At 47.7% G+C, this 13374-nt stretch overlaps 1 protein-coding gene across 5 annotated transcripts in view; it reads left to right on the plus strand.

Moving 5' to 3' along the window:
* SEC16B (SEC16 homolog B, endoplasmic reticulum export factor) overlaps positions 1 to 13079 on the plus strand; it is a 56410-nt gene extending 43331 nt beyond the window's left edge. For all 5 annotated transcript variants that reach the window (XM_049112211.1, XM_049112210.1, XM_049112208.1 and 2 more), the window contains 11 exons: positions 99 to 239; positions 1953 to 2066; positions 3114 to 3186; positions 4887 to 5171; positions 5986 to 6053; positions 9055 to 9210; positions 9394 to 9489; positions 9835 to 9943; positions 10079 to 10158; positions 11249 to 11347; positions 11991 to 13079. In XM_049112211.1, coding sequence (XP_048968168.1) covers positions 99 to 239; positions 1953 to 2066; positions 3114 to 3186; positions 4887 to 5171; positions 5986 to 6053; positions 9055 to 9210; positions 9394 to 9489; positions 9835 to 9943; positions 10079 to 10158; positions 11249 to 11347; positions 11991 to 12059 — 1290 coding nt within the window. In that variant the 3' untranslated portion in view covers positions 12060 to 13079. The remainder of the gene's footprint in view (positions 1 to 98; positions 240 to 1952; positions 2067 to 3113; positions 3187 to 4886; positions 5172 to 5985; positions 6054 to 9054; positions 9211 to 9393; positions 9490 to 9834; positions 9944 to 10078; positions 10159 to 11248; positions 11348 to 11990) is intronic.
* The last annotated feature ends 295 nt before the right edge of the window (positions 13080 to 13374 follow it).

Below are 13374 nucleotides of genomic sequence, written 5' to 3' on the forward strand. Positions count from 1 at the left end.
GGAAGCTGGCAGTCAGCTGACTTCCAGGAAGTCTTATCTACGCTTCTCTCCTGTCCTGGCCTGGGTGGACGAGTCACTGGCCCTGTTCCTCTTCACAGGTATATAAGCTCCTTTATGCTTCCCGTCTGGCAGATTATGGCCTCGTGTCCCAGGCCTTGCATTACTGCGAAGCCATTGGCACGGCCCTCCTCAGCCAGGAAGAGAGCGATCACCCTGTGCTATTAGTGGAACTCATCAAGGTGAGTTTCTCAAAGGGTTCTCTGCAGGTGTTTTATCTTCGGTGTTCAGAGAAAGCTATTGTAAAGCAGCTTAGACTCTGCATCCCATCTCTTTTGAACATGCTAGAAAATTGGAGCCCGTGGCTGTCTTTGACCACATATGCATGCCCAGGTGTGATAAGCAGAGTCCTGACACCACACAAAGAAGCAGGCAATGGGCGGAGGGTGGTGGGATCGGGAGCCTGGAAACCAGGCGTGTGCTCTGCCAGAAACTTGTTCTTGCAACTGCTTTTCTGGGACAGTAAAACTGCACGTTACGGAGAACCGTTCTAATTATAAACTCTGGACTTAGAAAATATAGTTTAGTGATTAAAACAGGAAATGATCCTTATTAAAATGCTTTTAAATGCATGGAATATTTTATCACATGTGGGATACGTTTTAAAAAGAAAACAAAAACAAATCAACTTTTAGTTCCTGGGGAAGAAAACAATCAGGCAAATAGTTGTTCCAATTAACTAAAGAAAAATCCATTAGCTGGAGAGTAAAACAGCAGCCTACTGTCAATTTTTGCTTTGCTTTAGATGAGTGTTGGATTCTGTAGCCAACCAATGTGTAGCGCTGGGCCCCCTGGCCCTGGAGTGTCCGCCCGCAGGCTGGCGGTTACAGCGAGCTCAGGGACCCAGAATAGGGGGCCTGGGAATTTTGGGACTTAATGATGGAGTAGAATCTTGCAAGACAAAGTAGTCCTCGACCATCCCTTGGAAGCTGGTTTGAAATGCAGACTTACCCCAAAGATACGGATGCAGTGAAATGCTGGGACACCTGCACCCCAATGTGCATAGCAGCAATGGCCACAATAGCCAAACTGTGGAAGGAGCCTCGGTGTCCATCGAAAGATGATGGATAAAGAAGCTGTGGTCTATGTATACAATGGAATATTACTCAGCCATTAGAAACGACAAATACCCACCATTTGCTTCAACGTGGATGGAACTGGAGGGTATTATGCTGAGTGAAATAAGTCAATCAGAGAAGGACAAACATTATATGGTCTCATTCATTTGGGGAATATAAAAAATAGTGAAAGGGAATAAAGGGGAAAGGAGAGAAAATGAGTGGGGAAAATCAGAGAGGGAGACAGAACATGAGAGACTCCTAACTCTGGGAAATGAACAAGGGGTGGTGGAAAGGGAGGTGGGTGGGGGGTGGGGGTGACTGGGTGACTGGGGGGCACTTGATGGGATGAGCACTGGGTGTTATGCTATATGTTGGCAAATTGAACTCCAATAAAAAAAACAAAACAAAACAAAATAAAAATGAAATGCAAAAAAAAAAAAAAAAAAATGAAATGCAGACTCTGGCCCTACTCAGAATTCTGGGATCAGAATTAGCATTTTAACAATAGCCCAGGCGGTTCCTGGGAGCACCAAAGTTTGGGAAGCACTGTTAGAGCAGACAGTTGCAGGGACGTAAAGCTGGGTAACGAGAGTTTCTTCTTATATATCTTATTGACCATCTAACACCAAGATGGATTAATTGCTTATTTATGTTGCAATTTTGGGAAGGTAACTGCTGAATGGCTACCCGTCAATTAATTATCCTTTGTAATCTAATTTGCAAAGGAGTTAACACTGTCCTTCTCTTATTCCCTTATTGCCTCTTTCCCCATGTCTCTTTTTCCTTCTCTCCTCTCTTACCTTCGCCCCTGACCCGGCTGGAAACCTGGCACAGCTAGCAGAGAAACTGAAGCTGTCAGACCCCTTGGTTGTAGAGAGACGCCGTGGAGACAGGGACCTGGAGCCAGACTGGCTGGTGAAGCTGCGCAGGCGGTGCAAGGAGCTAGCGGTGAGTGGGCTGGATCCGGGCCAGGGGCTGAGACCTTTGTTTCTCTCTTTGCTTCCCCTAGGACCCGGTAGCCAGGCACTGACCTTGGCAAATCCCCAACCCTGTGGTGGGCCGTGAAGTCCCCCTGCACCCACGAGGCACAGGTTGACCTGGGAAGGGATGGCACTCAGCCTCCCAGCCACTGCTCCCCTGACTCTGGTGGAAATGGTTTTCTGTGTCTGCCTGTGAGGCCCTGGGGCCCTCTTGCCGATCTCCCTTGCCACCCTTCTCTGTGGTCCTAGAAGATGCATTTTATGACCATTAAAGCTTTCATCTCTCTGTTAGGAACAATGGATCACAGTGGACCTGTGTCACTTTCATGTAATGTAGGGCAATTGCTTAAAAGATTTCCAGGCCTTTCGTTTTTGTTCTGACAAGTGCAAAAGCTGCTGGCAGTAATTGTAACATATTTGGAACAGGGCTACTACCTCCATTCTCTTTTTGCCACCGTCTCTAAAGACAGGACAGGGTGGGGTTTCCAAGGCACCGGTGGCCTGACTCCCACCATGCCCCGTGCACATGGGACCCTGGGCTCCACAATTTGATCCCTCCCACTTTCCCTTTCTTGGGGAGACGATGGATGGCGTTGGTTTTCTGGTCCCTGCCAGCTCTGAGCAGGGCTGAGGCCTGGCTCCTGCTCTTGTGCCTCACCCAAGAGCCCTCGGCAATCAGGTGAGGCTCCCCTAACTCACCACTCCCTCTGAAGTTTCTTTTGGGCTTAGTGTTTTTTTTTTTTTTTTTTTTTTTTTTAAGATTTTTACTTATTTATGAGAGACAGAGAGGGAGAGCACACATAGGCAGGGGGAGAGGGAGAAGCAGACTCTCCACTGAGCAGGGAGCTCAATGCAGGTTTCGATCCCAGGATTCTGGGATCATGACCCGAGCCAAAGGCAAACACTTAACCAACTGAGCTACCAAGGTGCTCCTTGGGCTTAATTTTTAAACCATTGTTCCCTGTTCTTGCTTTTCTTTGTGTGGCTTAAAGAGATTTTACTTTATTTCGAATAGCACAAGGTAACAGGAGATGCTGCGGATCCTCATTCTGCTCACTCAGACACTTCGGGAGCCAGAGAAACAGCAGGTACCTGTGCCGATGACCTGACGTGTGAATGGCTGACCCTCAGGACCTGATCATACGAGACACAGAAATGAGAAAACACTCACCTTGCCCTCCCTGGAGCATGGCCTTGCCCATATAAATCTGATCGGTTGGTCCAGGCACCTTCTCTCCCTACAGCTCTGGCGCGCATCAGGCATCCTGACCCGTCGAAGTTCCCTCATTATGGGAGTTTCTGCCTCACGTTCAGGCTTTCATACTCATTGTAGCGTGTTGTGATCTCACGGTTTCGCCAGCCCTAGTAGCTTCTTCCCAGCTGAATGTATTTCTTGAGGCCACAGATGGTGGATTGTTCATACTTCATGTAGGTGTTGGGGACATAGGAAGATTGATTTTGAGCTATCATTTTTGAGTTTTGAGCATTCAGTTGCTACACACAGGCACCATACATTTCACGATGTTTTCTTTTTTTTTTTTTTTAAGATTTTATTTATTTATTCATGAGAGATGCAGAGAGAGAGAGAGAGAGAGAGAGAGAGCCAGAGACACAGGCAGAGGGAGAAGCAGGCTCTATGCAGGGAGCCTGATGCGGGACTCGATCCCAGGTCACCAGGATCACACCCTGGACTGAAGGCAGGCGCTAAACCGCTGAGCCACCCAGGGATTCCCCCATTTCACGATGTTTTCAACACATCCTTCCTTTCCCTTCAGGCTCCCTCTGGGCATTGGGTTGGGGAGAAAGTATTACCACTGAACCCAGATGGTTCTGTGCCCAGCTACCCCCCTCCTATGGTGGGGTCAGGACAGGGCTTCATCTCTTTACTTCTAGCCCTTTCCCACCCTTTAGCACTTCCTTCACGGGTGAGCAAGGGGAGGGCAAAGAAGGCAGGCCTTGGTTTCTGTTTCTCGGCTTTGCCGCTCTGTCATGGAACCTGTGAAGGTCAGGACTGGAAGGGAACCAGGCTGGGAGTTTTTGAATGATGTTTCTCCTAGGAAGCAGCTATGTCTCTTGTCACCCAGTTGAGCATGTGGGTCAGCAGCACCCCAGCCCCGTGACCTTGGGCCGATCACGGCCCATGTCTAGACCACGGTCCATCTCATCGGCCACATGGAGGAATGCAGCCACGCTCGCTTCCAGGGCCGATGCTCCGACTCTTTAAAAGCAAGCCCATCATGTCTGTGGTCTGATTCAGGTTTTAACTGGAAACTGTCTATGTTTCAGACACCCCAATCCGTTAGGAAATCCTTTTTTAAAAATATTTTTTTATTCATGAAAGAGAGAGAGAGAGAGGCAGAGACACAGGAGGAGGGAGAAGCAGGCTGCCTGCAAGGAGCCTGATGACTAGAACCCTGGGATCATGGCCTGAGCCAAAAGCAGATGCTCAACCACTGACTGAGCCACCCAGGCGTCCCAGGAAATCCTTTAAATGAGAAAGCTTATCCAAAAGCAAGAGTGTGGTGTTAAATGAGGTGATACTATCTCTTCTCCCAATATGCTTGTTTAAGGCTTGGAGATCATACACGGTAGTGAGGGAAATCATTTTGTAAACTCTAAGTCATAAGCAGTGAGAGATGTTACATCACACTCATGGCAGCCACATCAAGCAGGCTATCTCTGTGACTTCTTTCCAAAGAGGGCATGGGCAGGAATGGTCCTGGTGTGATGGGTCCTTTCTGATGCCACATTGCAGGTCTCAGTTCCTCCTTTTGCTCTATGTCCTCAGAAAGCACTTTCTACCATGATCTTTCGGGACATCCAAGCGACTCAGAAGCCCTTGGGGACCGCTCAGCCTTGTGGCCAACACTGGAGCAGATGGGCCCAGCCCAGCCCAGCCCACAACAGCCCTTTCTCTACCAGCCCGGCTCCCACCCAGCAGGAGGAAGTGTGGGGCAGATGGGTGTCCCAGTGCCTCTTTACTCGGTTGCCGGGACCAGTGGTAGCCTGGCAGCGGTAGTAACTCCTGGAGGAGGAACCTGGGAGGAAACCCAGCAGATGCACCCACCCCCTGGTAAGAGCTATCAGGAAGGCTGGAAACCTGGGGGTGGGGGAGGGCGCTTTGAGGGGAGGAAGGAGAAGAGAGAGGTGGGGTCAGAGCCGATAAGCCCTGAATGGTGGGTGCGGGCCCCACGGATGGCCTACTATTCAGCAGCCCTGGGGCTGGTACTTTGCATGCTCCTGAGGGACATTGTTCCCTTCCTTTGTGGTCTGCCTCTCCACTGGGAAAGCATAACAAGGCCAACAATAGTTACTGTCCCTCCTCTCAATGCAGAGTCCCTAGAAGAGAGGAAGGAGAATGACAGGGACGTGAAGCTGTCATACTGCACCTGAGAGCTCACTGTCAGGGGTTGCTAGCAGAGACCCACTCTTCTGTCCTGCCCCCAAATGAGGTGATGGGAGACAGAGGGGCTTGATGTCAGGGCCCTGATGAGCAGGGCTGAGTGATACCAGGGGAGTGCTGGCAACCAAACAAGAGGATTAGATCTTAGACCTTCTAAGATAGTGTCCTGTCCAGGACAGGAGGCTCAAATGGAGGGGAAGGTCAGGAGGATCCCTGTGATCTAGATCCGTGTGGCCCTGGTTTCCAGGATTCTGAAGGAATGGACTTGGTTCTAAGTAGAGGTCAGGTGACCAGCATGCCTTGGGGCGGCTGGGATCGAGAGGGTTGTGCATGTGGACTTGGCGTTTACGTGACCCACTTGGGATCATGGGCTTGGACCTCCAGCTACTTTGCGATTAGAAAAGCTGACTGCATCCCCTTCCTTCCTCAGGTTAGAAGGAAAAAGCCCAAGTTCCAATCACTGTGTTTGTGTTTTGTGTCATAGTAGAGAACACGGTATCTCAAGGAAGTTTCCAGCATCCTGATGGTCAAAAGGTCGTTTCCAAACCGCAGGTGAGAGGACAAAGCACAGCAGATGCCAATGCCTACTCTGATGCTTCAAGCTTTCTCCAGTGGCCCAGACTTCTTAGCCTTCCTCCACCTGGCTCTAGCTGTCCCTTCCACACTGCACCTTGTTTCTTCTCGTTTCTTTCTATGCCACATCTTGGTGGGAACGGGGGCCATGTTCTTGTTTATATTCAATCCTACCAGCCAGTGTCCATGGGGCGAGGAGCGGCAAGGCTGAGTTTCCTTTTGGCCTTAGAGACCTCTCACATCCACTCCTCACCTTGCACCAGGCACCACCACACCCCTCCCTGTCATGGGAGACTCTGGATGTTTATGTCTTTATTGTAATTTTTACCTCACTGTTTTCTCAAGAAGGATCAATGGCAGCTGTGTCTTTTCTCCTCAGTTAGGCTAGAAGGCCGTGGAGGATGCGGCTCTGTCTCACTGATCCGGCTAGCTAGCTTCCCAATGGATGCACCCTTCTGCCAACAATGGGTATTTGAGCTTTGCCTGGCTTGAAGGGTGCATTGTATACCTTTGATCACATAAATAGTGGCCACTTTGTATACATGTCTCAAGTAGTAGGCGCTGCAAGACCTCAAAAACTTCCATGCTTTCCTTGTTTTTTTTCTGACTGAAAAAGTAGTACATTATTGTTATAAAAAACTTAAAAAAGAAAAAGCATCATAAATAATCACATATCACTCATGTTTCTAAATGTATATATAAAATTTTATTTCATTTTGTTAACACTATTATTATTATTATTTTTTAAAATTTTTATTTATTTATGATAGTTACACACACACAGAGAGAGAGAGAGAGAGAGAGAGAGGCAGAGACATAGGCAGAGGGAGAAGCAGGCTCCATGCACCGAGAGCCCGACATGGGATTCAATCCCGGGTCTCCAGGATCGCGTCCTGGGCCAAAGGCAGGCGCTAAACCGCTGCGCCACCCAGGGATCCCTGTTAACACTATTAAATGAGGTTTTCCATATCATTCATAAATGATTTTTAGTTATTTTTAATTTTTATTTCATTTATTTTTCAAATTAATTCTTTTTATTTTATTTATTTGAGAGAGTGAGAGCGAGCGAGCACAGGGCAGAGGGCAGAGGGCAGAGGCAGAGGGTGAAGAAGCAGGCTCCCTACTGAGCAGGGAGCCCAACGTGAGGCTCGATCCCAGGAGCCTGGAATTACGACCTGAGCCAAAGGCAGATGCTTAACTGAAGGCAGAGTCACCCAGGTGCCCCCACAAATGATTTTTAATATTGATAGATAAAGTCCATTGTGTGAAAGCACCATCATCCATCCATCCATCCATCCATCCATCCATTCATTCATTCATTCACAAATCCCGAGTTCCTACAACGAATGTCCCCAGTATGATCCCTGGGGACACCCAAAAACCAGACCAAGCTTGCTCTCATGCCCTTCTGTTCAGTGGAGTTGATGGCAAATAAACAACTGTGTGCATGCAAGGTTTTACTTTAGATGGGGTGGCCAGGGAAGGCACCCCTGGGGAGGCCTGATCAGAGGTCAGAATGAGGGCAGACAAGAGCCAGGGGAATGAGCGTGCGAGGTGGAGGGAATAGCAAGAGCACAGGCCCTGAATGGGACCGACTTGGTGCAGGGAGGAAAGAACAAGGGACCCATTGTGTGTAGAAAGTGGGGAGAGTGGGCTGAGAAGCAAGGCCAGAGCCGTAGAGAGAGGCCGGATCACACAGGGCTTTCTAGGCCACAGTGAGGAGCTCCAGGTTTTGTTCATCATTCCCACATGGTTAAACATTTCAAGTGTGTCTCTCTTCCTTTTCTCTCTTTCCTCCTCTCTGTGAATTCCCTTCCCTTCCCCTCGTGTATAAAACCCAGTGGTGGGCATTCTAGTGATGGACGCGCAAGCCTTGTCTATTTCTTGAATTATGCAACCAGGAAAAATTCCTAGAAGGAGAGTCCGACTGCTTAGGTTTGGATCCTCGCTCTGCCATGTACTGGCTGTGTGGCCTCAGACAGGTTGTTTAATCCGTCTGTGTCTTAGTTTTCTCATATGTAAAATAGGATGATAATAACCCACCTCACAGGACTGTTGTAAGGATTAAATGAATCACTCTACATAAAGTGCTTAGAATAGAATTTACTACATATTAAGTGCTAGACTCAAAAATTGAAGCTTTTTCAATTTTTTGGGAAAGTATTTTCCAAAGGTTGTACCGATTATGCTTTTTTTTTAAAAAAAATAATAAAATGTAAATATACTAACATTTACATCACACAAATATCGTGTGATTCTGCATATAGGAGGTACCTAAAAGAGGCAAGTTCATGGACAGAAAGACTAGAGATTACTAGGGGTTTCTGAGGAGGAAAAATGAAGAGTTAGTGTTTAGTGGGCAGAGAGTTTCTGTTGAGGTCAATTAAATGTTCTGGAAATGGAGATTAGTGGTGGTTATACAACATTGTGAATGTACTAATGCCACTGAATTATACACTTAAAGATGGTTAAATTGGTGAATTTTATGCTATATATATTTTACCACACACACAAATCTTAAGGCCCATGGGCATATTTTGCTTCCCACTGGTGCATTTTGCAGTTGATCGTGAGCAATTTCTCTGGGAATGAGCTCTAGGATGAGTTAGGGTCGGTGGTTGGGTGTGTGGATCCCTATGGGGTGTTTCCTATCTCACCTCTTCTCCACCAGGAGCCTTCCACATCCTCTGCTCCAGGCTTCAGCACAGTTCTGGAATGCTAACGTGGGGAGTTAACACTGGCCTAAAAGCCCATCAGATTAGGGATGACACAAGGACTGGGATTGGGTTCTGGCCTTGTCTTGAGGCCTTCAGCACATTATTTTGCAGAGCTAAGCCCTCTTTCCTCATCAGTAAAATGTGATCCTGTAAGGCCATCCCACAGATTAACTGAGTGGGGCTGGTGACAGAGAACATGTGACTTGCCTTCATAACCTGTCAAGTGCCATAAAAACGTTAGTTCTTATTTTCTTTAACTCCAGGAGCCACTGATTCCCAGATCACGAAATACTTCTGAGAGTTCCACTTCTTCAGTCAAGGAGGAGGAGGAGGAGGAGTCCTCCGATGAGGCAGATAAAAAATCTTCCCAAAACCCGACACAGAAAGGAAAGCTAGGAGATGTGAAAGAGAACACAAAGGTGGAGGGTCTCGTTCTGTTGCCGCTGTTCCCTTTCCAAATGGTGGTGGTGGGGTGGGTAGGGTTGGGAATCTGGGCTTTGGCTGGGCCTCTGACTCTCCACCATCATACTGGAGTGGGCCTGTCTCCTAGTCAGTGGGAGAAGCACACCTGGAGGCCCTAAATCTCCTTCTTTCCCTTCCAGAGTTCAGGGTTTGGCTGGTTTAGCTGGTTTCGCTCGAAGCCCACCAACAACGCATCTAGCTCTGGAGAAGACTCATCCGACAGTCCCAACTCTGAGGTAAGCGTGAGGGTGTGAGGGCAAGGACTCTTCCTCACTTGTTGGCCCTTTGGAGGAAGTTTCCTCAGAACCTCTGAGACCCTGAGCTGGCATCTGGCAATCGGCAAAGGCCAGCTGGGTCTTAAAAATCAGGATGGAGAATATTAATTTTAGGAGGCCAGTAGTTGATTATTGAGTAGAAGAGTGGCACTAGAGTTTTGGGGTGGCAAGTGGAGTTTCGGGGTGAGTACCCAGCAGCAAGGTCAGAGGTTGAGGCTGCAGTTGTGGGCACTGTGGGAATAGGGGCAGCCGGCATTTGGTAACAGTCAGTACCCCTAACACTGCCTGTCTTTCTCCACTATGCAGGAGACCTCCAGAGCATCTTCTCCTCCTGAGGCTGGCCCCGGCCTCTCACTGACCTCTCTCCCAGCGCCCCAGTCTCTGCCAGGCACCAGCACCTTGTCTGGGGCCACAGGTAACACCAACCTCATGTCCTTTGGGCTGTCTGTGGGCTCCCTCTGCTCCTCAGGTATTGGGGGTGCCTTCTGGGAGTGGAGCCTCCTCCGCCCTGAGCAGTGGAAACTGCTCTGTCTGACTCATTGCTTTCTAGGCGAGGGTGAAGTCGGAGGATCAGCGTCCAGTGGGGGAGCAGCCGAGGGCACTGGGAGTGGAGGCGTGTCTGGGCCTGAGGTGAGCAGCCCACAGGCTGGAGCCTGGGGCCCAACCAGATGCCTGTGTGTGTCAGGACTGAATATTCATTGTGGGCTGGAGGTGCCATCCTGTGAGGGACTCATGGGGAACTGGAGAAAGCTTCTGTAGTAGTCTGCCAGGGCCATCATGACGAAATGTCACAGTCTACAGCTTAAACAAAGTTATTTCCTCACAGCTCTGGAGGCTGGACGTCTGAGGCAGGGGTTGGCAGGGTTAGTTTCTCCTGAGGCCCCTTTCCTCAGATGGCCATGGTTTTCACATGGTTTTCCCTCTGTGTGCACCTGTGTCCAAATTTCCTCTTCTTATGAAGACACCTGTCATAATGACTGAGGGCCCTAGTGACCTCATTTTACCTTAATAACCCCTTTATTTAAAAAAATTTTTTCAAGGTTTTATTTTAAAGTAATCTTTACACCCAATGTGGGGCTTGAACTTACAACCCCGAGATTAAGAGTCACATGCTCTACTGATTGAGCCAGCTGGGTGCCCCCTTAATTACCTCCTTAAAGACGCTACCTCCAAATACATTCAGGAGTACTACTGGGGTTACAATTTCAACATAGGAAGTTTCAAGGAGACATAATGTAGCCCATAATGACTTCTCCAGGTGAAGTCTAGAGAATTGCCTCTTTCCCTGTCCCAGAGTTCACCAGTGTCTTTGGCAAGGACTGTAAAAAGTTCTTGATGAATTGTCCACATGGTATGGATTTCATGCCGACTGCCAGGAAAACATTTTTATTTTCTTATGGTTGGGTTAGAGCACTCTTGTAGTATTTTAGGCCTTTCAGAGAATATGATATTACTTTTTATGATGCTACCAATATAACTGTGGCTTTTTCTTCTTCTGAGCTTTAGGCATTGCCTCTGCATTGCCTCTGCATCGCCACCCCAGACCCAGGGGTTGGCGGTGCCCACTTGAATCATGTTTGTTTGCTTAAATTCCCCAAGGTCTATCAGGAAACCTTTTTCATCTGCATCCCTTGACCAAAGTTAATGCTCAGGGAACCCCTTGATGTTCTGGAATCAGAAGTGGTGATTAATAGGGTTTTTCTATTATTTTCCATCACAGGCTGTTTCCTCTGAGCTTTATTTCAACCCTGGTGTTCTGCTTCCCCCAACCCCTTTGAAAGGAAGCGTTCCTCTCTACAACCCATCTCAGGTGCCCCAGGTAAGGGATCCCTGAAGGAGAGAGGTTAGGAGCACAAATTTTGGATGAAGGCGATCCAAGGTTTTAATCGTAGTTTGCCACTTACTGTATGTGGGCTCTCGAGCAATCACTTACTGTCTGTAAGACTCAGTTTCTACATCTGGAAAGTGGGGTAGGCAGTAGCTACTTCAAAGTGTAGGTGTGAGGATTAAATGGGAGCATGTGTGTGAAGGGCCTCACACACAGAAAATGCTCAATGTCACTATTATTAATACCACTCTTGCCCTTTCACAGGTCTTGAGTCTTTGAGAGACACATAAGTGTTGGTACCAATGGTGTGGAGATACCATCACTCCATCCTGGGGGTGAGGGGATCATTGCAAACTTTGAGAAAAGCTAAACTTCCTGCTCTTCAGTGACTTGGGGTAGACTGACTGCTCTCATGTACTCATTTGGCCTCTCCTCTTCATAAAATTGAATTTCTTTTGCCATATTTAAGAGGTGAAGGTGTTGGGTGAAAGTAAATAATTAGAATATCACCACAGGAAGCCAAATGCAGCTTGAGTGTTCTAGACTCAGGATGCCCTAACTCAGTCCAACCAGCCAGCCCTAGATGGAGTCCTTCTTGGGGCTAAAATCTCATGCAACATTTGTTCTGTTCCAGCTCTCCATGGCTACCAGCCTGAACCGACCGAATCGCCTAGCTCAGCGCCGCTATCCAACCCAGACATGATGAGAATGGTCACCCATCCCAGGCTGGTCTCCTTCCTTGATCTGCAGCCCCTCTGCCATATTGGGCCCCCCAAAAGGGTCATGCTGGCCTATTGCCTCTACTAGGACAGGGTCTTCCAGGACACAGCCCAGTCCAGTCTCTTAACATTAGCTTCAGAATGATGGATGGTACTACACGGGCTGGATGGAAAAGCTGGGTAGAACAGCAGACTGGAGGGGAGCAGAATGCCATGGTGGGAGTATTCAGGGTGACAGCCTCAGATCCTCAGGAAAGTCAAGCCTAAGAACCCCTCAGCTGGAATCAATGATAACCCACTGGGCTCTGTGGCAGGCAATTATTTGGGGGAGGTGCCCAGAGCAATTTCCATGACTAACATTGACACATTCCTCAATCTTAGTTCTAGACCAATTCACGGCTCTAGTTAGCAAAGTTTATATACTGAAACTTGATTATTGCTTCCCGTCAGAACTCCCTCCTCAGTGACATTTCAGCAGTTTCCCTCTTGGTCCTAGTTTTGTGCACATTTTTATGTGCTTCAGATTAATTATATTTCTCTCACTTTCTTAGCTGGTCCTATTTTTTCACATTCTGGCATCTGGCTATCAAGTTAGATTGCTGTAGGCATCATATTGTCATGGTAACTACCGAACCTAATGATGCAGATGGATGGAACATCAGTATAATAAATGATGGGAAATGTTTCCTAAAAATTCACCCCTTCCTTAAGAGAGGAGGAGGAGTGCCTGATAGTGTTAATACCACCCTTCCTACCTCAGGCTTTTGCAGATGGATGTTTGGAGGGTCAGTGCAGCCAGAGGGAGGAGGGGGACATCTTGGAAATTTCCAGTTCTCTTTTCAAACCCAAAATAGGGATGACTCTTGCTGTTTGTCAGATTTGCTGCAAATTGCTCCTCACAAAGAACATTTTTTTCTATCTGTAATTGTACATACAGGTTTTGTACTCTAATGTACTACAGTTCTGATGTGGATGGCGATTAAAACAGATGATTTTATAGCAAATGCTTGTCTCTGGCTGATTTTTGCGGAGGGAGAGAGCACACTGAACACACTTCCCTGAAGTGCTTCTAATAACGGTTTCATTGTGTGATAAGGTGCGTGCAGCTGGAAAGAGCCCTTTGTTAATGGAGAATCTGGGGACTGATCCTCTTAACTTCCAAGTCTACTCTAATGTTATTTTTTCAATTTAGAAAATATGGACAAAAGCGCCTCTGATGCAAATCAGTCACTCCATTAACTAAATACTGCATTTTCTGTTCTCTGAAAAGTTTATTCGTCTCTCAGATTAAATTAGGAA

This window comes from Canis lupus, chromosome 7 (genome assembly GCF_003254725.2).
Source record: "Canis lupus dingo isolate Sandy chromosome 7, ASM325472v2, whole genome shotgun sequence".
Classification (NCBI taxonomy): domain Eukaryota; kingdom Metazoa; phylum Chordata; class Mammalia; order Carnivora; family Canidae; genus Canis; species Canis lupus.